The sequence below is a fragment of the Drosophila sechellia genome, chromosome 2R (genome assembly GCF_004382195.2).
Source record: "Drosophila sechellia strain sech25 chromosome 2R, ASM438219v1, whole genome shotgun sequence".
NCBI lineage: Eukaryota > Metazoa > Arthropoda > Insecta > Diptera > Drosophilidae > Drosophila > Drosophila sechellia.
The window spans coordinates 3,706,342-3,729,337 of record NC_045950.1 but is presented as its reverse complement, the minus strand read 5'-3'; the positions used below and the strand labels follow the sequence as shown (position 1 = coordinate 3,729,337).

General features: G+C 44.2%; 7 protein-coding genes across 8 annotated transcripts; 4 read left to right on the top strand and 3 right to left on the bottom strand.

The window, feature by feature from the left end:
- The first annotated feature begins 801 nt into the window (after positions 1-801).
- On the top strand, positions 802-4,721 carry LOC6607998 (inositol-3-phosphate synthase). 2 transcript variants are annotated; one of them, XM_032715673.1, is made up of 6 exons: positions 802-1,059; positions 2,541-2,633; positions 2,791-3,489; positions 3,562-3,804; positions 3,868-4,335; positions 4,404-4,721. In XM_032715673.1, the coding sequence occupies exons 1-6, from the start codon at positions 931-933 to the stop codon at positions 4,560-4,562; spliced, it is 1,791 nt and encodes a 596-aa protein (XP_032571564.1). In that variant the 5' UTR covers positions 802-930; the 3' UTR covers positions 4,563-4,721. The 2 variants fall into 2 exon arrangements, with proteins under 2 accessions (XP_032571564.1, XP_032571566.1); XM_032715675.1 differs by lacking the exon at positions 2,541-2,633.
- Positions 4,722-10,716: 5,995 nt separating this feature from the next.
- LOC6607996 (dihydroceramide fatty acyl 2-hydroxylase FAH2) lies at positions 10,717-15,963 on the top strand. The gene is made up of 4 exons (XM_002032708.2): positions 10,717-10,825; positions 12,451-12,815; positions 14,952-15,179; positions 15,246-15,963. The coding sequence occupies exons 2-4, from the start codon at positions 12,462-12,464 to the stop codon at positions 15,732-15,734; spliced, it is 1,071 nt and encodes a 356-aa protein (XP_002032744.1). The 5' UTR covers positions 10,717-10,825; positions 12,451-12,461; the 3' UTR covers positions 15,735-15,963.
- Positions 12,816-14,666, bottom strand: LOC6607997. The gene is made up of 5 exons (XM_002032709.2): positions 14,505-14,666; positions 13,961-14,429; positions 13,597-13,904; positions 13,275-13,433; positions 12,816-13,222 (listed from the first exon to the last, which is right to left on the bottom strand). Exons 1-5 carry the CDS (start codon positions 14,560-14,562, stop codon positions 13,050-13,052), a joined length of 1,167 nt encoding a protein of 388 aa, XP_002032745.1. The 5' UTR covers positions 14,563-14,666; the 3' UTR covers positions 12,816-13,049.
- Positions 15,964-16,370: 407 nt separating the features above from the next.
- LOC6607995 (NF-kappa-B inhibitor-interacting Ras-like protein) lies at positions 16,371-17,389 on the top strand. Its single transcript, XM_002032707.2, has 2 exons — positions 16,371-16,560; positions 16,624-17,389. Exons 1-2 carry the CDS (start codon positions 16,447-16,449, stop codon positions 17,113-17,115), a joined length of 606 nt encoding a protein of 201 aa, XP_002032743.1. The 5' UTR covers positions 16,371-16,446; the 3' UTR covers positions 17,116-17,389.
- Positions 17,390-17,493: 104 nt separating this feature from the next.
- LOC6607994 (phospholipase A2 large subunit) lies at positions 17,494-18,308 on the top strand. The gene is made up of 2 exons (XM_002032706.2): positions 17,494-17,792; positions 17,856-18,308. Exons 1-2 carry the CDS (start codon positions 17,545-17,547, stop codon positions 18,127-18,129), a joined length of 522 nt encoding a protein of 173 aa, XP_002032742.1. The 5' UTR covers positions 17,494-17,544; the 3' UTR covers positions 18,130-18,308.
- On the bottom strand, positions 18,303-19,066 carry LOC6607993 (phospholipase A2). Its single transcript, XM_002032705.2, has 2 exons — positions 18,712-19,066; positions 18,303-18,653 (listed from the first exon to the last, which is right to left on the bottom strand). The coding sequence occupies exons 1-2, from the start codon at positions 19,011-19,013 to the stop codon at positions 18,395-18,397; spliced, it is 561 nt and encodes a 186-aa protein (XP_002032741.1). The 5' UTR covers positions 19,014-19,066; the 3' UTR covers positions 18,303-18,394.
- Positions 19,067-19,165: 99 nt separating this feature from the next.
- LOC6607992 (nucleolar protein 9) lies at positions 19,166-21,337 on the bottom strand. The gene is made up of 2 exons (XM_002032704.2): positions 21,086-21,337; positions 19,166-21,027 (listed from the first exon to the last, which is right to left on the bottom strand). Exons 1-2 carry the CDS (start codon positions 21,273-21,275, stop codon positions 19,226-19,228), a joined length of 1,992 nt encoding a protein of 663 aa, XP_002032740.1. The 5' UTR covers positions 21,276-21,337; the 3' UTR covers positions 19,166-19,225.
- Positions 21,338-22,996: the final 1,659 nt, after the last annotated feature.

Sequence of the window (22,996 nt, the reverse complement as noted above, 5' to 3'; positions counted from 1 at the left end):
ATTAAAATCACATACACTGTTTTTATATATATGGAACACTTTATTTATAAAAAATTTGGAATATTACACAAGTGTGAGTGATTATGATACATGAGCATTAAGAGTATTTCTACTTAGAAATATGTTTTATACAGAAGATAAATTGGGATTAATCATTGATTATAATGAGGGGAAAATTTTAGTACAAAAAAACCCCCATAAAGAAACATTAATATATAAACTTAAAACTAATAATTTCAAACTATCTTAAAAACTAGACTTATATCTTACAATAATATTAAACATTTTGAAGGTGTAAATACATACACTGTTTAAAAAATATCTAATATGCCTAGACTCGATTAGCTCTTATAAAGGATTTTTGGATTACTTTCTTTTGATAATGTTTTAGAATTGACAAGCTATTATAATGGATTTGCAAATATTCTTTTCATAAGAATGGATTCTCATTTCCGATCCGAATTTTATGAAATCTATACGATTTTGTTACAAATCATTTGAGAGTAAGAGCAAGTGGGAAAGTCCAAGATGTGTTTTCCACGAATTCGAACTCAATTGGGCACTCAATAAATTATGTAAATAGGTGTACTAAGATCTACGGCTGGAAAGAGGCGGACAGAAGGACTCCGTGATGCTCGTTGAGAAATCCCACGCTTGCCGGAAAATTTCCGATACCATCTGGTTCCTATAAGTGCGCCGCAGAGCGTTGTGGAGAGTATATGCACATATCGTACATGAGTCGCGGAAGAAGAGAGTGCGCCTCTGCCCGCGGGAGTCCATAAAAGCGGCCCGATTTCCACTCAACCGAGTCATTCGCCGCGAACTTTTGCCTCGACCACATCGCAGTCTTCTCTCCAGAAGCCAGGAATTCCAGAAACAAGCACATTGAAACGCGCTAATTGACAAGTGTGTTAGCAAAAACATCCCAGAATGAAGCCCACCAATAACTCAACCCTGGAGGTAATCTCGCCGAAAGTGCAGGTGGACGATGAGTTCATCACAACCGACTACGATTACCAGACATCCCATGTGAAGCGCACCGCCGATGGACAGCTCCAGGTAGGTCCAATCTTCAGGGGATCGCATTCCGAACCAAAGACTTTAGTTGATCGGGAGCATCATCCACTTGAATGATATTGATATCGAATGTGGTGCGAACAGCCATTTTCCGGCTGACCTTCACATTGAACTTTTCCAACAGGCGGGATGGATATGCTCTCCCGCTCAAATGCGCACTCGCCTGCACTGGGAGAAAAATAATCTTCACCTGGATGATGAAATAGTGGTTTATTTTGTTTCGAGTCCAGCATTGCCCACCTAAGACCAATTCTATTTTACAAAACTGAATTTTAAAATTTTTAATTTAAATTTAAAACAAACAATGTTCAAATTATGAACTTAATCAAAAAGCCATTGAACCATGTTAAAGGGAATTAATACTATTACTTAAAGTGTGAAAATCCTGAAAGTTTCCCTAAAGAAAATCCAAGCACAATCAATTTAAAATCTTAACTAAGAGCTTATTATAGCATAATTGACTGAAACTTGCTATCTAGCTTTAGTGTGGCAACTACATTTCGCTGGGTGTTGGCCCAGTGAAACTTTCCATTATCCAGCAAAGGACCGAGCTGTGCCGAATTCTCGGAGTCCATAGGGACCACTCCCCGGAATCGCCGAATAACAAAAATAGCGATAAGAGGGCCGGCCTCCTATCCACTCGCACTCACACGGGCGGGGCGTTACAGTTGCAATTTATTGATTGCTCAGCGGAACAGCTGACGACAAATACGGCCGATAGATATCTCGTCACTATTCCGGACCGAGCGTGGGTGGCGTGATTCTGTGCGCAGGCGCCTTTTCGGCCGCTCAAATGGCACCTAAACAAATAGGGATGGAGCTGGTGCACCCGACTCGAAACCCAATAGCCCATTTTTCCAAGTGATTGTGGTCGCGGTACGTGCTCTGTTTACACCGCCTGCAAACAATACACTCCACCCATCTCACCCATTACCCATCTCCCTACGCCCACGGACACTTGCTGCTCCTCAAGGTCACTGTCAGGCGATGCCCGCGAAGAGAGCCGCGAACGTAAAGAGAGAGAGAGCGCGCCTCTCTTAGCCGGCTGAAGTGAAGTGTTAATTTCGCCGGCCGGCATATGGACATCTTGTTATCGGACTTTGGACCAACACGTTCCCAAATTATTATTGCAATCATCATCATCATCATTATCATTACTTATTCATCAGTTTATGTTATTCATATTTATTCATATGGCATGTTTGTGGTTCAAATCAAAGAGCGCGTTGACTCGGCAAAAACAGATATCGAGCAAGAACTGCCCAAATCAACAACACTCAAATGCGGTTATACGACCGTGCGATACCTCTTACGTGTAAATATTGCATGTGTCACATCATGTAACGAAGTTTCATCAATTGAAAACATAACATAAATATGTATGTAACTATTACAGACCATAGAGATTTCGTGAAATTTTTGTAAGAAAATTCATTTTACCTTTGTATGCTTATATGATATAGGTTTTTAGTTTCAACGAATCAAATCGATGTGTTGCCAAGAGCACCGAGTCGCAGATATCCCCGTTGGCAACATTAAGAAGGGGTGAATTTCAGGTTTGCTTCGCAAAAATCGCGTGATCATAATTTATGCTGCTACCTGACTTGGGTGGCTAATGTGGAATTTCGATAAAGTGGCCGGACCTTTAATAAGACCAAACGGGTTGTGCCATTCCTCCTGCTTATCGGCTCTAATCTCCCACCGATCTTGCAGGTGCACCCCCAGACGACGGCGCTGAAGATACGGACGGGTCGCCATGTGCCCAAGCTGGGCGTGATGCTGGTGGGATGGGGTGGCAACAACGGATCCACGCTGACCGCCGCCCTGGAGGCCAATCGCCGCCAGCTGAAGTGGCGCAAGCGGACGGGCGTCCAGGAGGCCAACTGGTATGGCTCCATTACCCAGGCGTCCACCGTCTTCATTGGATCCGACGAGGCCGGCGGCGACGTGTACGTGCCCATGAAGGAGCTGCTGCCCATGGTGGAGCCCGACAACATTGTCGTGGACGGCTGGGACATCAGTGGCTTCCATTTGGGTGACGCCATGCGCAGGGCCGAGGTCCTGGACGTGGCTCTGCAGGATCAGATCTACGATCAGCTGGCTCAGTTGCGCCCACGTCCATCCATCTACGACCCGGACTTCATCGCGGCCAACCAGTCGGATCGGGCTGACAACGTGATCCGTGGCACTCGTCTGGAGCAGTACGAGCAGATCCGAAAGGATATCCGCGACTTCCGCGAGCGCAGTGGCGTCGATTCGGTCATCGTCCTCTGGACTGCCAACACTGAGCGCTTCGCGGATGTCCAGCCTGGTCTGAACACCACCAGCCAGGAGCTCATCGCCTCCCTGAAGGCCAACCAATCGGAGGTGTCACCCTCCACTATCTTTGCAATGGCCAGCATCGCCGAGGGGGTGAGTTGTTCTCCTCCATTCTATTGATAAGCAAGACTAATTACCTAATCCACCATGTATCCACGCCCACAGTGCACCTACATCAACGGTTCGCCGCAGAACACCTTTGTGCCCGGACTGATCCAGCTGGCCGAGGAGAAGAATGTTTTCATTGCCGGCGATGACTTCAAGTCCGGCCAGACGAAGATCAAGAGCGTGTTGGTAGATTTCTTGGTGGGAGCTGGTATCAAGCCGGTGTCCATTGCCAGTTACAACCATCTGGGCAACAACGATGGCAAGAACTTGTCCGCTCCCCAACAGTTCCGCTCCAAGGAGGTAAGAGTCCAGCCCGTTTCCGGGATTCATTCTCTTATTAATGATAACCCCTTCTCATGGCAGATTTCCAAGAGCAACGTGGTGGACGACATGGTTGCCTCCAACAGGCTGTTGTACGGACCCGATGAGCACCCCGACCACGTCGTGGTAATCAAGTACGTACCCTATGTGGGCGACAGCAAGCGGGCCATGGATGAGTACACATCGGAGATCATGATGGGCGGCCACAATACCCTGGTGATCCACAACACCTGCGAGGACTCGCTGCTGGCCACCCCGCTCATTCTGGACCTGGTTATCCTCGGCGAGCTGAGCACTCGCATCCAGCTGCGCAGTGCGGAGAAGGAATCCGCCCCATGGGTTCCCTTCAAGCCAGTCCTTTCCCTGCTGAGCTATCTGTGCAAGGCTCCCCTGGTGCCCCAGGGTTCCCAGGTGGTCAACTCGCTCTTCCGCCAGCGCGCCGCCATCGAGAATATCCTGCGTGGCTGCATCGGTCTGCCGCCCATCTCACACATGACCCTGGAGCAGCGGGTAAGCAAGATCAAGTCAAAAGCAATCATTGGGATCCTTAATATCCCCGATTCCTTCTATATTCACAGTTCGACTTTTCCACCATCACAAATGAGCCGCCTCTAAAGAGGGTCAAGATCCTGGGCCAGCCCTGCTCCGTGGAATCGGTCACCAATGGAAAGAAGCTCCATGCCAATGGACACACCAATGGGTCCGCCAAGCTGGCCACCAACGGCAATGGTCACTGATGGGTGGCCGCATCGCTGATTTTCGATCGGAATATATAATTGGAATATATATGGTTTTAGTTGGATAAATTACGAAATAGACTTAAGCTACTATTACTAACTGAATCGTTTAAATATAAAAAGGCGTAATGGACTGTTGTCTGTATACCACAAACCAAATATTTATTTCTTATGAGCACGATCATATCATATCATATCTTAGACAGTTTACTGGATATGGAACACGCCTTAAAATGTTTGGGAAACGACAATGGAGGTTCCTGCATTGAAATACTAAATAATATCCACATATAGCCTTAAAGGTATATATTTTTGTATGGACTGTATTTTGAATGCTCTAAAAGATGAAATATGAATCAATTTTGGGTTAAGATGGGCTTCTTAGGAGAAAAAATAAACGAAGATTTTAGTAGTTTAGTTATTATCATATAGCTTTTTGTTCTGCTAGTCCAAGTTCATTTTTTTGAAAGCATGAAAATAACATGAAATAGAAAAAATTAATGTCATCTTTCAGGCGAAAATCGCTGTCTCTTATGGTCTTGCTGCTAAAAATGTCAGCCTTCTTTCTGACAGTCCAATCTGTTTGAACCCGATGATTGTTGCTAAATACTATATTATAAAATATTATATGAGTGTAGAATTCCAGTCCGGTAAGGCACTTTATTTTAATAGAGGTAAACGATAATTGAGGACAGGTTTAGATAGGTTTGTGTTTCGGAATTCGCAAGTTGATATTAAAACTAATTCAAATTAATGAATAAATTCAGCTGGAGTAAAATAAATATGCACACGCTTTCTGTAATATGAATGTCTAAAGGAATAATTAAAGCCGCTAAAAAATATGCAAAGAAAATAAGTTCTTCAAATTGTGTCTTTACAATTGCTCCATACATTGCACAGTGGTTCCCCCATAGGCCAAAAATCAAAAAAACCCTTAACAAAAAATTTTTGCAACGTATTTGCCAACTGTCTCTAAAAAGTCCAAACTTCTAAGTGGCAAATCGGTTTTTGCTAGATATGTAACGGGACTCTCAGAAAAATTCCTCAATAATAAAATTGTACTTTGAAGTTGTCAAACGTTTGCTATTGTGATCCGATTAAATTGATTTAAAATGGATTTTAAAGTTGAAGGTATTGTTTTTTTATGTTGTTATTTATAATAAACTTGCATGTCATTTTGCCCTGTGAAAATATTTTTATTGAACTAATTATTTTGTGTATTTTGTGAACGTCTTTTCTATGTTTAGCTAAAGTTTTAGTTATGTTCCCCCCAAAACCCCCCAATGTAAGTATAATCTGTGTTTTCTTTATTGTGTTAAAATAATAAAATCGTTGAGTTTTGCTGCCGCAAGTTGCCGTTTTGTGTATTGTCATGAATAAAAAAAAGTTATCCTCCTTTTTTTCAATATCAGATTTATGACGCTATCACTACTATTCCTTTATGTGTGTGCTGCTGCTGTGTTTTTGGCATTTGTGTATAATTATTATATTGTGTAATTATTATATTCATTTTAAATATTTGTATCTTTTTCGTGTATTTTTTTCGAATATATAAGTGTGTGTTTTCACGCATGCATATTTTTGGTGCACAGAAGAGGGCTCGTATGCAGAAAAAGCTCAGGATGTCTAATGAAGAAAATACTGCCAGGAAATTATTTAGCAATCCTGATATGTCTGCCAATTTTGTAAGCCATGTCATCGGGCTACAAAATAAAATTCCGAGACTATGGTCTAGACACCGCCAAACTTCTGATTGAAAAATAACCTTGGTACTCGTCCCGTACTCGGTCCTGTACTGTTTTATTTAAAAATTTGTATACTTAATTAACATTAATCAATTTCTATTCTTTTTTTTCCTTTTTTATTATTTTTAAAAGAAAAATTATACATTTATAAAGTTAAATACTGGAAGCAAATACTAAGAACTAATAATATAATATATAAAAAAGGAATTGCTATTTAGTGTTCTTTTAATTTTTTTCAGTAATTAAATTTTAATTTAATTAATTAAAATTTTTTTTAATTATTTATTTAATTATTTAATTAAATTAAAATAATTTTTATCATCCGCCGTTATGAGTGGCGAGTATGATCGGCACCTGCGACGCAGAGTGCCGTATTGATTCGGGTGCCCGCACACCCGGGTGTGTGGTTGCTTGAACATTCAGATTTGACTGGGTGTTTGTAAGTACCCGCGATGTGCGTGAGGGGTGGCACATGCACCCACAACTGTTGGGTGTGCAAAAAATGACACCCTTGCCGTTCTCTGCTCCAGACCTTCAACGTCAGCGCCATCTCACTGCCGCACCGCATGACGTTGCATACTTTGCGGCGCGAACGCCCAGTGAATAATGTGCGTCGGAACTGCCGCTTGTCGATGCACAGTGGTTCCCATTGTATGGGGAAAGCTAGTTGAGGTAGACACTTGAAACTTAGCACATTTTTTTTTGTATATGATATGAATTTATATTATATGAAAAAATCAGCCGGATTGGACCACTATATCATATAGCTGTCATATGAACGATCAGTTTGAAATTAAGTGTTAGTATGGAAAACTTTTTTGTTTTCAATTATTTTGCAACGAGAACTTGGAATTCTACATAAGAAATTATGTAGTATATATATCCAGGGCGAGCTTAGCGAAAATTTTATGCTATGTCATTAAGGCTGCTATAAGAACAATCAGACAAAAATCGTGATTTTGTTTGAAAAATCATTTTGTTGCAACCAATATTGGATGAACATTTTTCATTCTTTTAATACCAACAACTAAAATCTGTGCATTGTGATAAGATTCTTTTGAGAATGGTGTGAACCCAAAATAAAGATTTTATTTACCCATCTGTTGCGATATCGAACTTTAATAGATTCTTATCTTGGATATAAGGCGTGTGTCGTATTGTAGCCTCAGAAAGTTACACACATCACCATCAGGAACTGAAATATTTACTTTATGAAACTCAATCGACTATAGCTCAGAATACTATTTTTATATCCGTTACTCATAGAGTAAGAGCAAAGACACTAGAATAACTAGAATAATTTTATTAATATATAATAAAAATAATAATTTTATTAATAAATAATAATATTTCATAATAATATTTCATAAAAAATAATAATACGTAGTAGAAAATAAAAATTAATAAAATAAATAAAAGTATGAAAACAGTTCGTTGCAAAAGTCATATCGTCAGGCACGAAGTGCGGACACAAGCACTCAACAAACATTGCCTTATTAATTTTTCTCACGCCGCAAGCTGAATACCCTAATGACAAGTATTCTAATATAAAGTCATTTTCGAAATTCATTTTGTGATGTACATAGATTCGGCTATTACTATTTCTAAGCTTTATTTAAATATTAATAACGTTAAGGCAATGCAAAACAAGAATTTTTCGCATGGTGCCAATTGATAAAAAATAATATAGATTTAAAGTCAACAAACTTCTAAGGTGAAGGGCATATTTTGTAAAATTTACAATGCATGAGCACACGTATGCACACATACAGTTGTCTGCTATCACTGTATGCGTAGAAAAGAGCAGTTTGCTGTAGCGCTCTCCGCTCTTTCTCTCTCGAACAAAAACTCAAGAGAGCCTGGAGCCACCTCTAGAGCCACGGCCAAAAAATCGCGTGCCAAAAATTTGTATGGCCGTTCCGCATCTTGTTATTCTAGTGTCTTTGGTAAGAGGGTATTTAGATAAAGTTAAAGAGTAAAGAATATCTCTATAGTAAAGTAAATAAAGGTTGAGATCCCAGTTTTGCCAATTTCTATCGGTATAGCAAAAGCATTTTGGCCACGCCCCTTCTAGCGCCTAAAAACCTCCCAAACTGTCACAACCACAATTTTGAAATTTTTTTGAAATTTTATTTTTTGCCTATTTCTGGCGGGAACTGGCGGAATCTGGTCCGTTCTGGGCTTTCGGCTGTGGGATCTGGCCGTTCAAATGAATGTCTCGATCTTGGGAACTATAAAAGCTAGAAAGTTAAGGTTAAGCATGCAAATTCCTGAGACATAGACGAAACTCAATTGACCCTGGTTGTCAAGCTTACCATAACGCCCAAAGCTGCCACGTCAGCAGTTTTAAAGAAAATGTTGAAATATTTTATTTTATATGAATTTGCATTAATGTTTCTTGTTTTCATAATATAGTTTACAAGATATGCAAGCATAGGGATTTAAAATGACATTCTTTGAATAGAAATTACGCTGAACACTAAACTTACTAGTTCTTAGGCACGGACTAGTAGGAGTATAGTGGAAATGCCAAGAAATAGGCCACGTAATGGACTCCCATGCCTTATGTCCCATCCTTCAAAAGCGCTGGGTGTTTTATCCCCAATTGCTTACCTATTCTATTCTGGTGTCACACGTGATTAATATGGTTATGGGTGTCACATTAGAGAATAATTAGTTCCTGCTCAAAGCAAGCTTATCGAGGTGACCCTGCGCACTCAAGCCAATCAATTCGATTCCCATTCGACTTGTGTGATATAGTGGCCTGTGAAGGCGATTGATGCACAAGTGTATAATTAACTTCATTCTACGATATATGTAGGTAGTTCCTTGCCATGGACAATAACTAAAATGGTATCCGTGGGGATTGGCTTGGCCCTTAAACGTCAAGTTGTTGGCACAGACTGACGTTTCCTTAGGGAAACGTCACCTTAGTCACCTTAGGGTGACTAATTCAGTGACCAAACAATATATTATATATCCCTATAAGAAACTATTAGTCTACTTAAACCCAGTGCTATACTAACAAACAAATACAAACGATAACTGGGTTACTCCGCGGTTTTCTAACCCACTGAGATGCCTTACAAATTCACCTTTGTGGCTTGAACTGATGTATTGTGGCTTATCTAAACCTGTTAGTTAGGCTTCACTGTTGCTCACTCAATTGACTTCACTACAAAAAGACGATTGAGCATAACCACACTATCAGGCACTTAACTGGGATCTTGAATTTTGTTTAATAATTGTAAAAGATTTGTTGCTTTGATTTCTGGCAAATGAAATGTACTAAATTAATATTTTAACTATGCTTTGTGGCATATTTAATAAACTATAAGTATATTATCAGCAACATTATCGAGAAACCCTTTTTGAGGTCTTAATCAAAAACTTTCAATCTCAAATTTGAAATAGGGTGCAGAACAGGCATTAACTTTCAATGGATTCTTTTATGATTTTAACCAGTAACAAATATTATAATATAATATAATATATATAATATAATATATATAATATAATATATATAATATAATATAATATATATAATATAATATAACATATTATAACATGGCAAGGAATGATTAATCATATGATCTTTTAAGGAGTTATGTAGTTTCAAGAATGTTTTCATAATTCATTAAGCATTAATCAGTTGTATATAATGTACATGCATATGAAAAAATGATCAATTTTACCCTTTTACTATACTTAAGTTACAAAGAATCCTAAAATGGATTGAAAATATATTGTTATTGGCGTTAAAAAATGAGATATAAGGACTTTTTTGAACTTATAGGTGATATTTCTGTGAACTTTTGCTTAGAGAACATTTTCGTGATTTTATATGGGCCCACTTAGCAACAGAATATTATTTATTGACATGAGGGCAATGGTACTAAACATCAGTACTGATTCGAGAGTCAAGTACCCAATAGGAGTACCTACTCATGCGAAGAAGTACCTCCATATCGTGGTAAGCACCGAGGAAGCCCGCCGAAGACGATGTTCATGGGTGATTCATTACCAACTGCCGAAATCAGAGCTCCGATCCGCGGTGACACATCAGGAAAGCTTTTGCAATAGTTATCCGCAGCTCGTTAATCGCAAGCGGAAACTACGTCAGGATTTTTAGGCAAAATTGGAACACGCAGCGATAGCCACATTTAGGGTGCCTAGCAAATCTGACGATAAGAGTTCGGATCGGTACAAGCATTAGCGGCAGTCCTCCCTCTTCGTGGATCTGGAACTACAACTGGAACTTGTACGGGCTTATCTTATCATTGCCGCTGCGTGGTCCGTTTCGTCAGGAGCACCGATGGCTAGTGGTTAGGGCTAGAGGTGCCTAGCACTAGGTAGCGGCGTCGGCGTCGACGCCACGGATGTGGATGTGTTGGGTGGGTGGGCCATAGTTCAGTCGTGAGTTGCGTTGCGTTGCGTGCGGTCAGAGGCTCCGCCGACAGTTGGGAACCCGGTCTGGAGTCAAGAGCCCAGTGTTTTGATCTGAGCAGTGCGAATTCGGTAAATAAATAATCCCGTGGTAGCCGAGGGTCTGAAATTATGCAAATTGCCTGGGTGCAAATAGCACCAAGAGTGGCAAGCAGCTTAGCCCATGGTTTAGGAAGATAGCCAAACTATGTATGTGTCTTCGATACTTTGTCATCACCTACGATAAGATATCTCGCAACCCAGCCCGGTATCCGATCCACAGGTTTTCGGGGCACTGCTAACCCGGATAGATAAAGCTTTGCTTGCCACTATCACTCCCCGAACAAACGCCATTAGCCGCGTGTAAACACGAGTGCTGGGCTTCGTTTGATGGCTCCGCCAATGGACAGGCCAGACCATAGGTGCATAGGTGCTAGAGGACGGGCAGACAGTCCCAGCCTATCCCGCATATGTGCCTATGTGTCAGGTAGACACTATTAATCAATGTGACGCAGCCCCAGCCCGGGGTTGAGTCAGAGCACCTGCTCCACCCTCAATCCTAACGTGGCACCCCGATTGGGGACTTACCACTTGCCACTTTGACAAACGAGCCGTCTACTCCCACTCGTCCAAAGCAAATCCCCGCGCTTACAGGCTTTCCTATCAGCATTGATAAGGCAAACTATTGACGGAGCAAGTTCGTCCGTGGAATGGCGACGCTCAGTGCGGCGCGTAGGCAAAAGGCAAAGTGCCCGGGCCGAGAAGAATGGAAATGCTTGTGCGGATCCCAAATGGCATCATCGGAAAGAAACATCTGGCGCACTTCGGGAATGCCAAGTTCACTTGAGCCTCCAGTGCATTTCCAACATTGCTCTGCAGGCTGCAATTACAACCTGCAAATGATTCGCCCTAATCGCTGTAATTACATCTATTACCGAATCAATTAAACAAATGTTCTGCATGTGTGGTGCTTCGAAAATCTTTCCCACACCCATCTAGGGAATCCTATAACTTCATTGCCAGGCTAGAAGGTATCATTCCAAGATTCCTTAAACTAAAAGCGAGTCAAAACAATAAGTCCTTAGGGTCACTAGAAATCGGTTAGCAGTTAACTGATAAGCAAAACTTTGACTTAAATGGATACCTTGGAATGCAGATAATAGGTGCAGATACTTTTACTATACCTATATTTTGATTTCAATAGATTACGCTATCGTAGTTCTGGCTGTGAAATTTGTTTATGAATCATGAAAATGGCAAATACTATACACAACATACATATCAAATGCGAAGGAAATGCTACATTCCTTCAGAAACTAATTATAAAAACAGGACTATTCCTCCATAGTGTCCATATTTATAATTCATTGTCGTTTTATTTCTGTAAATACCATAAACATCAATGTCAAAATCATTAATTCGTAACCAATTATCTTTGATTGAAAAATATGTAGTTAAGATCTACTTAAAATTTAATTTAGCTGTGCCAATGAGGCTGTTTTAATAAACTTTTCGGGGATGGTCGATTTAATCTGTTTTCAAAATAACGCTAAGAGGATTGATAGAGTGCATTATATATTTAATTGAGCGTGTCTGATACTATATGACATCGTGTTGCTGCTGGGCACGCAAAGTAATTAATTCCGAAGATAATCAGTGGCAGTAATACGCTCGCAAAGGAACAACAAAGTCTTATCCGATTGTTTTTCGCACTGCAGTTGCCAAATTGATGCCCAGCGACATGGATATGCCAAAGGAAGCGGAGTCGAACGACAAGTTCATAGTGAAGTATCGCCAGCAGTATTACGATTTGTCCAGGTTTATGCACAAGCATCCGGGAGGCATAAACACACTCAAAGGCCTCAACAGCGGGGACATGACAGCTCGCTTCCTGAAGGCGCCGCCACATTCGGATGCGGCCATGTACTTGATGAGGGAGTACAAAATCGATCCAGAGGACTCTGGGAAACCAAAGTCGAGCCAAAGGGAAACGTTGCATCCCGATAAAGATGAGACATTGCGACAACGGCCCACGGAGGATACGGAGGATAAGAACAATAACCAGGTGGACGAGAGTATGGAGGTGAGTTGGATGAGCGGTTTTTAATCTGTAACTCTAGTTGCCGGATCGGATCGCACGTTAAGTTGGTCACAATGCTATCGGGGTAGGTCTGCGATCCAAATGTCAGCTACAAAATATATAATTAACGTAAGGCATGGTTGAAAGGAACACGCGTGTTTTGCAAATCCAAGATTCCAGTAGCTCGGTCAGTCAGTCGATGGAATGCTTCAATGTTTTTGGGAGCTATATAAGATCTCACAACTGTCGCGACTTGCTGGCCAGCACGAAGACCTTTGTCTTGGAGTATATGCGGATGTCCTCCTCCACGATGGTCAGCTCCTTGTCGATCTCCGCCTTGCGGTTGCGCACCCTCAGCGTCTGTGCGGTCATGGGCATGTGGTTCAGTTCATTGACCAGCTGTTCGTAGCCTGTTAAGTATCGTTAGCAAATGTCGAACTTATAGTAGTAACATTAACTCACGTTTCTTAGCATTAGTGAGGTGCGTCAGTCGGTCCTGATCGCTGAGCAACACATGACCACGCGGACAGTCGGGATCCAGCGATTCCGCAAGCTGCTTGGCCACCGCCTTCTCGCGCTTCTGCTTTTCCAGGTAACGCGGCAAACGCACCTCATCTCGGGCTGTAAAAAAACAAATTCAAGATTAGTTCAAATCAAATAGAGCCATCAGGAGGGAATATAAGATATTTAAAATATCGGATAGTCTATACAGGCAAATATCAAAGATATTTAATTTTGCCATTACTGTCGCTGACCACAATTGCTAAACAAGGAATAAACTCACATCCTAGTTTATGCTCACGACGCTTTGACTTAGAGCTAATGGTGGTGACATTGGAGGCCGTTGTGAAGCGACTACGGGCACTGAGTGGAGCCTCGTCGTCTGAGGCGCCGTAGTTTGCGGGTGCGGCCTCGGTCATGGGCATAGCCTCCACTTCGGACATGTTGAAGCGACTCTGCTTCGAGGAGTTCGAACGCGCCGAAAGCGGCAACTGTTCCAAGTCTTCCTCGTTTTCATATCGCATGGGCTTGTAGTTTTCCCCGTACTTTGTACCGGATTCCTCCAGTATAGATCTGGCATCAAAGTTACATCTGCGGATAAGAGAAACCTTTGTGAAAACATGCGAGTTTGGTGCAAAAAGTCTTACTTTTTCAGAGCATTTGTTAGATAGAGTTCGTCAGTAATGTCCTCAGTTTGAATGGCTATGCTGGTGGAACTTCGATTCGTGCCACACGATTGACAGCGATCTAAGTCTGTATCCGACGAAGGCTCTAGGAGATTCTCGGCTTCGCAGCCCTCCGATGGGTCATATAAGATGGGATTGCGCTCCTCCAGGCCATCGAAGCGTTCCCCCTCCGCCGGAACGGCCACGGCCAGTTGGTGTTGTGAGCGAGAGGTGCTGGGGCCATTTTGCAACGAGTTCTGTTTTACAGGTTTGCCCTTAGCTGCTGGTTTCTCCGCCTTCGAGTCCCCCATCTCGGAGGAAGTGCGTCGCAGCGGGGGCATCCATTTTGGGCGCGCTGGTTCCTTAGCTGCCAATTTCTGGCTGGTGGACTTCTCCAGCGAGCGCAGGCTCACCTTGTTTTCCTTGAGGAAGTTTCGGGACTGTGTGACGCCTGTGGGAACGGAGACCAAAACAAATTACCAACTGGTTGCCATGGTCAAGCGGCTGTTTGGAAAAGAAATCTTACGCGGCACCGAAAAGATGCCCTTTAGCGTTGGAATCGGGCGAACTGAAGTATTCGACATGTTCCACCTACTCCCGAACTATAACTAAGCGGCTGGGGCTCCAGAAATGTGATCTCGTCTACGACAAGTGGAAACTGCGTCGTTGTGTGAAGTAAGGCACAGGTTTAAATGACAATTTTGAACCAGCTGCTTGTGATTGTACCTGCTCATCGATGCCCGATAACATTGTGTATCGGTTCGGTGATGCGCGACTGGCGGTTAATTTGATGTCCTTATAAATTAAAAAGCTAGCCAAAAAATTGTGTAAAGTTAAAATAAACTTTGAACTCTGTACACAGCTTCTAATTTTAAATAAATATTTTTCTAAGCAAATTATCAGTAATAGACCAAACCAATTTACGGTTATACATACAGTATTAATTTATTGACTAACCTATTGTGAATTCCAGCACCTGGTGGACTGGTCCAAGGCAATGCTTCCGCAGATAGCTAACATAACTGATTGCTATGATGAGTGGGTGCACAAGCCGGTGGACAGGCCACTGCGTCTCTTTGAGCCTTGGTACTTGGAGATGTGCACCAAGACGCCCTGGTGGCTGGTGCCCCTGTTCTGGATACCGGTGATCGTTAAATGCGCCTTGGAGGAATTCACCAGCGCCTGGCAGGATAGCAACCAGGTGAGTAGTCGCTCAGTCTTCACATCCTTGGACACGATCTTCTAAAAGTATCTTCTTCTTCTGCAGCTGGCTGTGTTCACCGGTTACCTTTTGTTTGGCGTGCTCCTGTGGTCTTTCCTGGAGTACACACTGCACCGCTGGGTGTTCCACGTGAAGCTGAGCAGCAAGACCGGAAGCTGGCTATGCACCTTCCACTTCATGATCCATGGCCTGCACCACAAGGTGCCCTTTGATCCGATGCGACTGGTGTTTCCGCCCCTTCCCGGCGCAGTGCTTGCCGCAATCATATACACCCCGCTCAGCTTCGTCCTGTCCCATCCTCGAGTGGTCCTGTCCGGAGCTCTGGCCGGCTATCTGTGCTACGATATGATGCACTACTACCTGCACTATGGGAACCCTTCGCTGGGGGCCTTTGTGCACATGAAGCGCTATCACCACCACCACCACTTCTCGCACCAAACCCTCGGCTACGGCATCAGCAGTCCCTTGTGGGATGTCGTCTTCAAAACGAGAATCCATCTCCGCAAGCTGAGATACCAACTGCGCTGGTCCTAGCTGCAATAAATGGCTAATACAGTGCTACTATAGAACAAATTACATTCAGTTTTCACCGCAACAGAGTTGCTGCCGCAGCAAATAGTTCAATCAAATCGAAAATTTGGTTGTTAGCATATTTGTGTAGGCTGAATACTGAGCATTAGGCTTAAGAATTATTTGTAAGACTTTTACCAATTTCTATTAAACAGGAATACACTTCCAATGATACCAAAGAACAAACGGAAAACCCCTTTTTGAAATAGAAAACTGGGGCAATCAAAGGTTTTGGAACTATTTTGGGGGAACACAAAAATTTTTTCTGAAATTTAATGATGCGTCACAAAAGTTTACATTAGAAGTTTTGTATATGAGAGGTATTACTTTGATTAACTTTTAATTCCTTCGGTAAATCCCTAATAATGTCAGTGGAGCATTTAAATATTTTTTTTTTTTTTAAATCAAATAAATTAAGAAGCAGACAGACAGACAATTAAGTTCTGTAAAGTATAAACACTTTCTTTTATTTATTTCATGCAAATCTGGTACAACTAGTTAAAGTTTATTTATAATTAAAATTAGCTTAAGATTAGTTATTAGCAATGAAAATTATCCCCATTATTTATGATCTGTCCTAAGTGGAATTTCTCATTGGCGTTGCTTGGTCACACTACCAAGAATCCAGCGAAAGTTTTGTTTATCTTTTGGGGTCCCAATTTCTCCTGCTGGAATAATGCTAAATGCGAAGATCGGCAAGGTCGGCAAAGTACTGGTGTGCGGGATGAAGGGCGTGGGCAAGACGGCGCTGATAGAGCAGCTGGTCTACGGCCACGTCAATACGGAAACGGTGAGAAGGCCTTTGGCAGTGCTCAAAGGAAAGCTGGTGGCTCATATCAGGAGTTTATTGCAGGAACTGCATCCAACCATTGAGGATATCTACGTGGCCAGCGTGGACACTGGCAGGGGTGGAGCCCGAGAGACCCTGCGCATCTACGACACGGCCGGATTGCAGGGCGAGCAGCAGCAGCTTCCACGCCACTACCTTCAGTTTCCAGATGCATTCGTTCTGGTCTACGATCCCATGGATCCGCGCAGCCTGGACATGCTGGCCGACATCAAGGCTGACATTGAGAAGCACAAGGAGAAAAAGGAGATTCCCGTTGTGGTGCTGGCCAACGTGAGGGCACGGGCAGCCCCAAATCCCGTCGAGAAGGTCATGGACCGCGCCAACATCTGGTGCCAGCGGGAGCGCATAAAGCACTACACGGTGAACGCCATGGAGAGGCCCTCCCTCTACGAGCCATTCACCTCGCTCTGCGCCCGGCTGCATCCAATGCAGACGAAGAGCACGTTCCCTCAGCTGCGCCAGGTCATGCAGAACCGGCAGAAGAGCGAGGCCTAGCTGTTCTGATCGGACGAAAGGGAAGAAATATAATTTAAGTTTTACTCGGGAGTGTTCCAATAATCTCAGAGACCTTAATGTAGTTGTGAATGCCACAGTCTTCGCTTTAAGTTGAAGAGATTTTCGGGACCTCCCTAATCGTACTCGTATTGATCCATTTAGAGTCTACTTGCCTTGTATTAACTGTTGTGCTTTAATGTGGGCCAGAGCCCGAGCCACTTGTACTTATGTCTGTTTGTGAGTGGCCAATTGTATCTACTATTTATTACACCCACATGTCGTCTCTCATTCCGCGAGAATTAAGCGTAATCAGTATTCACTGCTCAATCGCAGCTCAAATGACGCGTAGTGATTAAATAACCATGCCGAATTTCTGCTCTGCGGAAATCGCCTTGGATCAGTCGTCTGCTAGCCCCTTCCTCGAGCGCAATGTTTTCGCGTGCCGCCTACCTTACTGCTCTCCTAACGCTGATCTGTGCCAGCCATGCGTCTGCGGGATTGAGCATTACAGTTCCGGGCACAAAGTGGTGCGGACCCGGGAACATAGCAGCCAACTACGATGACCTGGGCACTGACCGAGAGGTGGACATGTGCTGCCGGGCGCACGACAACTGTGAGGAGAAGATTCCGCCGCTGGAGGAAGCCTTTGGCCTGAGAAACGACGGGATTTTCCCCATGTAAGCGTGGATTCCATAGCACACATGATGATCATGGGATCAATAATCGTGCGCTCCCCGCAGATTCTCGTGTGCCTGCGAGTCGGCCTTCCGGAGCTGCCTTACCGCTCTGCGAAACGGACACTCCCTGGCCCTTGGCAAAATCTACTTCAACACCAAGGAGATGTGCTTTGGCTACGGACATCCCATCGTTTCCTGCCAAGAGAAGCAGGCCGACCTGTTCGAGACTCGGTGTCTCAGCTACCGAGTGGACGAAGGTCAGCCGCAGCTCTGGCAGTTCTACGACTTGGCCCTCTACACACACGTAAGCGCCAGCGAGAAGGACTCCCGAGATTGAACTTCGACGTCCGGCGATAAGCCCTCAATTGTTTACAAAACAGATTGTGCGGGGAGCGAAACCTAATGTGATTAGAATTCTGACGGTAGGTTATTTGTGTAATCAATTCTCGAAGCTATTTAGCCTGGAATTATAGTAAAAATTGAATTCGGCAAAGGAGTGATAACGCCAAATATAAATCACCCAGCTATTTAATAAGTAATAATTAATGTGATGAGGGTATCAGGTAATGTAATCATCTTGTCTACAAATCGTTGATCTCATGTCAGCCCGCCGACGCTGGGATTGTGAAGAACGGCATGTCGTAGAACTGCCAGATCTTGGCCTTGGACTTGTCCACCTGGTAGCGGATGCAGCGCTTGCGGAAGGTGCCCTCCTGGTACTGCTTGCATCCGGTGGTGGGATGTCCATTGGCGAAGCACCTGCTCCTGCTGCCGTAGTAGATCCGTCCCAGGGTATTGGCAGTGATGCTGTTCACTGCCTGCAGACAGTTGATGAACTGCTGCTCGCAGGTGCACTTAAGGCTAAATCGAAAAACGGCGGTCAATGTGCACAAAATCGATAAGGGGAGCCAACGCTTACATGGGAAACCATTCTGTGTTGGTGGGCAGTCCGTGGAGTGCTCCGTGGGACTCGATAATCTCGTCGCAATGGTCGTGCGCACGACAGCACTTGTCCGTCTCCCGTTCGCGGCCCAAATCCTCGAAATTCTTCGCCGTATTGCCCGGTCCGCACCACTTGGTTCCGGGCACCGTGATGCCCGTGTGGGGAACCGGTGGCAGCGCCTGGTTGTAGATATCCTCGTCCTCGAAGATAGCCTCGTCGCCGAAGGCCAAAGCCATGGCCAGTAGCCCAAAAAAGAACGCTCCGCGCAGCAGCCACATGTCTCAGCTTCGGCAGTCGCAGCACAACTAAGTTTGATTTCGTTGACTTGAGATGCCTTTGCTCGGGCTGATAAGGCAGCAAACAACAAATGAAGCAAGCAAGGTGTACTTTAGTAACTCCAAAATTAATTGTTGAAGTCTAATAAACAGCATTTTCAAATGTCCTTTAACAATAGTTTAGGTAAAGTGTATTAGTTTAAACAATCTATATACTAGCTAAGTATGTCCTTAAAAGCATCGGCGGCTGTCTTGGCCGTTTTCCGCTTCGTCTCCTTTGGCTGCTCGACGTCCAGGTGCTTGGACAAACTTTCCTGCCATTGCGTAGGTGAAAGCTTGTACGTGTCCAGGCGGTATTTTGTGTAGATGATCCGACCGTGGGGTGAGCCCTTCAGCATATTGGCCTTGGAAAACAGTTCCTTGGCCATGCGCAGCTTCTGTGCATCTTGGGCGGCCTTAAAGCACTGTTCGAAGACGCGGGAACCATGTCGAGTGATGGCCAAGTCCACGTAGAAGCCATCCAACTGGCGGATCAGACGCTCGCGGGACTTCTCGCCGATAAACTTGCTCTGCATGAAGGCGTCCACGATGTGTGAGCCATTGGGTGTGTTGAAGACCTGAGCCAGTTGGGTGGCGGGCAGATCGAGGATGCAGTTGACCAGAAAGATTGGCTTGTTGAACTGCAGCAGGTGTTGAGTAATAAGTGAACCGTGCAGATGAACAAAGGCCGACTCGTCGCTGGTCACGACCTCAAAGGGCTTTAACTTGATCAAACATGTAAGGAAAAGCTTCGATTTCTCCTTGTCGCCGCTAACGTGGAGGGCACTCTGCAAAGCGGCTATCATCTGAGACTGCTTGGTGGATAGGCGCAAGCAGGCGGCACTGAGGGCTGACACGACGCCGGTGTATCCCATTTTCAGCAGCTCCTCCACATGCGGCTGGAGTTCGGTGAAGACGGTCTCGAAATCAGGCACCTCTTTGATGTGCTGAAGGAGACGCTGAACTGAGAAGTTCGTTCCCGGCTGCCGAGCGAGGTAACCTATTCGGTTGCAGAAGAGCATCGCATACAGCTGGATCAGCAATTTGGCTCCCGCTACGCTCATAATCGTTTCGAGCAGAATGACAGAGCTTTGATGGTGGAAAACTTTGGGGAGTTTTGGCTCTTCCTGCTTGTTCTCAGTGTCAGCCTCTGCTTCTTTCGCCACCTTATCCTTCTTTTCATCATCATCCTCGTCCTTGATTTCGATTTTGATGTCCAATTCCATTTTCTCCTCTTCCTCTTCGTTCGACTTCAGCAGACCGATCGTCAGGATTTTCTTGGCAAAATGCTTGAGCATACTTTTGTCCACCACACTGAGGGCCAAACAGATGACGCCCAGCAGACTTGAAGAGTGATCCTGGTAGGGAAAGTCGCCGAACTGGGGCCACATCTCCAGGCGCTGGGGGAACTCCTTCATGACCTCCTGCCACTCATCCGGCACCGAGTACATCTTCCTGTGCTTGGCTATCTCAGTCCCGCCTTTCTCGAAGGCGATTTTGGGAACGTGTATGCCCACCAGGCACAGAATGGCTGTGCGCATGATGTGGCTGGCACAGGCGTCCCAAACGAAGTCCTCCAGATTGTTCAACATGAACTTTGATATGCGAAGAACGAAGTGCCGGCACTTCTCGCGGTGATCCTCTGTGAAGTCCGCCTGTAGGTTGTACTCTTCCTCCTCTTGGGCGGCATCCGGCTTCGCCCGTTTGTTGGCACTAGCTGCATCGCTGGTATCCTGAACGGCTGATTTTCCCACTCCGCGCAGAAAGGCGATCTCAAGCATTTTCTGAAGGACGTGCGAGGCAAACCGATCGGAGCACATGGGCCTGAGGTTGTCGCCAAACTTGCTAAAGAAGCGCTCCAACTGCACGTCGTCCACGAAGCCCACCAACGACTCCAGAGCCTTGGACACAATCTGATTGGAGGCCAGATGGATCTCCTGATCGTGGGTCTGCTCGTACACATTGTTGGCCATGATGACTACAGGGATAAAGGGTGTTGGTAAAGCAATGTTCATGTGATGTTCGACACCACTCACCTCGCTCCTCCACGTCCTCGAATCCCACTTTCATGGCATCCAGAATGTTGATGAAGTAGTTGAACTGCTCGTCGTCGATGTGCGTACCTCGGCCGAATATCCCCTGCTTGGCGAACCCCTTGGCGTTCCGCATGAAGCGGTTGCCCTTTTTCTTGGGTCGCTTACGCCTTGAGTCGCCCTCGGCCTGCATTCCTCTTTAATATAATAATTAAAATTAAATTTTACTTCCAACGTGCGCCAGAACACGCTGTAAAAATAAAATACCAAGCCATTGGAAATATACCATTTTATAAGCAGAAAGGTCATACTGCTTCAGAATATCGATTTATTTTGGCGATGAATCGATCATTTTAGAAGTTAGCGGTCGAATTTAAATTCGCATTAAGGAAAGTGAATTATTTTATCAACGCAGAAACAGGCAACTGAAATGTATGCTTCTTTTCAAAATTTAGTTTCGGTATGGAAGCTATGAAAGTTTTGGAAGCTTGACTCTTCTATAGATTGACGTCACAGAAGCATTACAAATCATTAAAATGTTATAAATAAAAATACAATAATAAATAAAAAACCTATTTTGACCATTCTGATATTCAATTAATTTTTCTGTGAATTTATGAAAACTGATTCTGATATGGAATTAATTTTCCTGTGAATTTATGAAAACTGTGATCACACGCTACTGTTTGATCTTAAGTTCAAGCTAGTATCTTAAAAAGTATCTAGTTCTTAATTTAAGAGCAATTATGGCAGAAGTTTGAAAACCTTAATTTGCTAGAAGCACTACTTAGTCTGCTCATATGCCAGGATTACAAATTTTTCATGGTCATTGAATCCGCCAAAAGGGCATTGACAGCAGAGGATTAGGAAATATTAATGGGAGAACAAAAAACGCACATTTGTGGTTGGCATAGTGTCCTTTGAAGGCGTTTTGCAGATTTTCTTTGAGCGGAAGGACAGTGAATTTGTATTTCAAAACCGCTCAAGATGAATGCCTTTTGAATTTGGATTTTCTTAGAAAACCAGCACACATTATTTCCACATGTCAAGCCAAATAATCTCGAATTAAAGGTGGGAACTACCATGCCCCTCATTAAACTCACATGGGCTAAAGAAGCAACACTTTACAGTCGTTAATTAAATTATCAACAAAAAGCCGCCGCCGGATAAAAGAAGTCAAAATATTTTGTAACCAGAGACGTGCCATCAATCTCGCCCAGACACGTGTGCAACGTCCTTCTCCTCCGCCTGGCAACCCCAGAATCCGCAGGATAATGGGGGTGGTGACGTCTGCGGAGTGTAACTACAGTATCAATAAACAAATCAAAGAGCAGCCGCCCTCCTCCAGCAAGCCAGTCAGCCAGTCAGACAGCATCCACCCCTTGGGGCAACCTTGCGCAATCTCCGGGGTTGCCAGGCACCGCCCCGTTGCCAGGAGCCACCGAAGCACTCATTACTCGGGACGCGACACGGCGCGCCTGAGTCCAGAATCCCGAATCCTGGAAGGGGCAGGACGCGTGTGGGTCGCCGGACGGAGAGTAACGCACGCGCCGACGCCGTCCATTAGGCATGGCCATTAGCACGGTCAGGCTTACCTGTCGCCGCGGATTAGTGCTGTCATCCTGCAATCCTGCCCACGGCCCTCGGCCCACTCGCATTGTTGTGGTCAGCCAATGCTAATGCTAATTCCACAGGTACTGATCGCAGGGAAGGCGTGGGAAAATGTATCTCAAGAGCGTGTTGCCCTGTTTTCGTTAAAGATACATTGCCTAAGTGATCACGGAAATACTAGCAATTCGATGAGGGAATTGTTGGGAACCATTTCGATGTTAAAAATTACATTCTGCTGATTTAGTATGGTTTTTAAATTATATTTTAAATTTATAACTTACCAGGAGTTTCTCAAGTACCAAA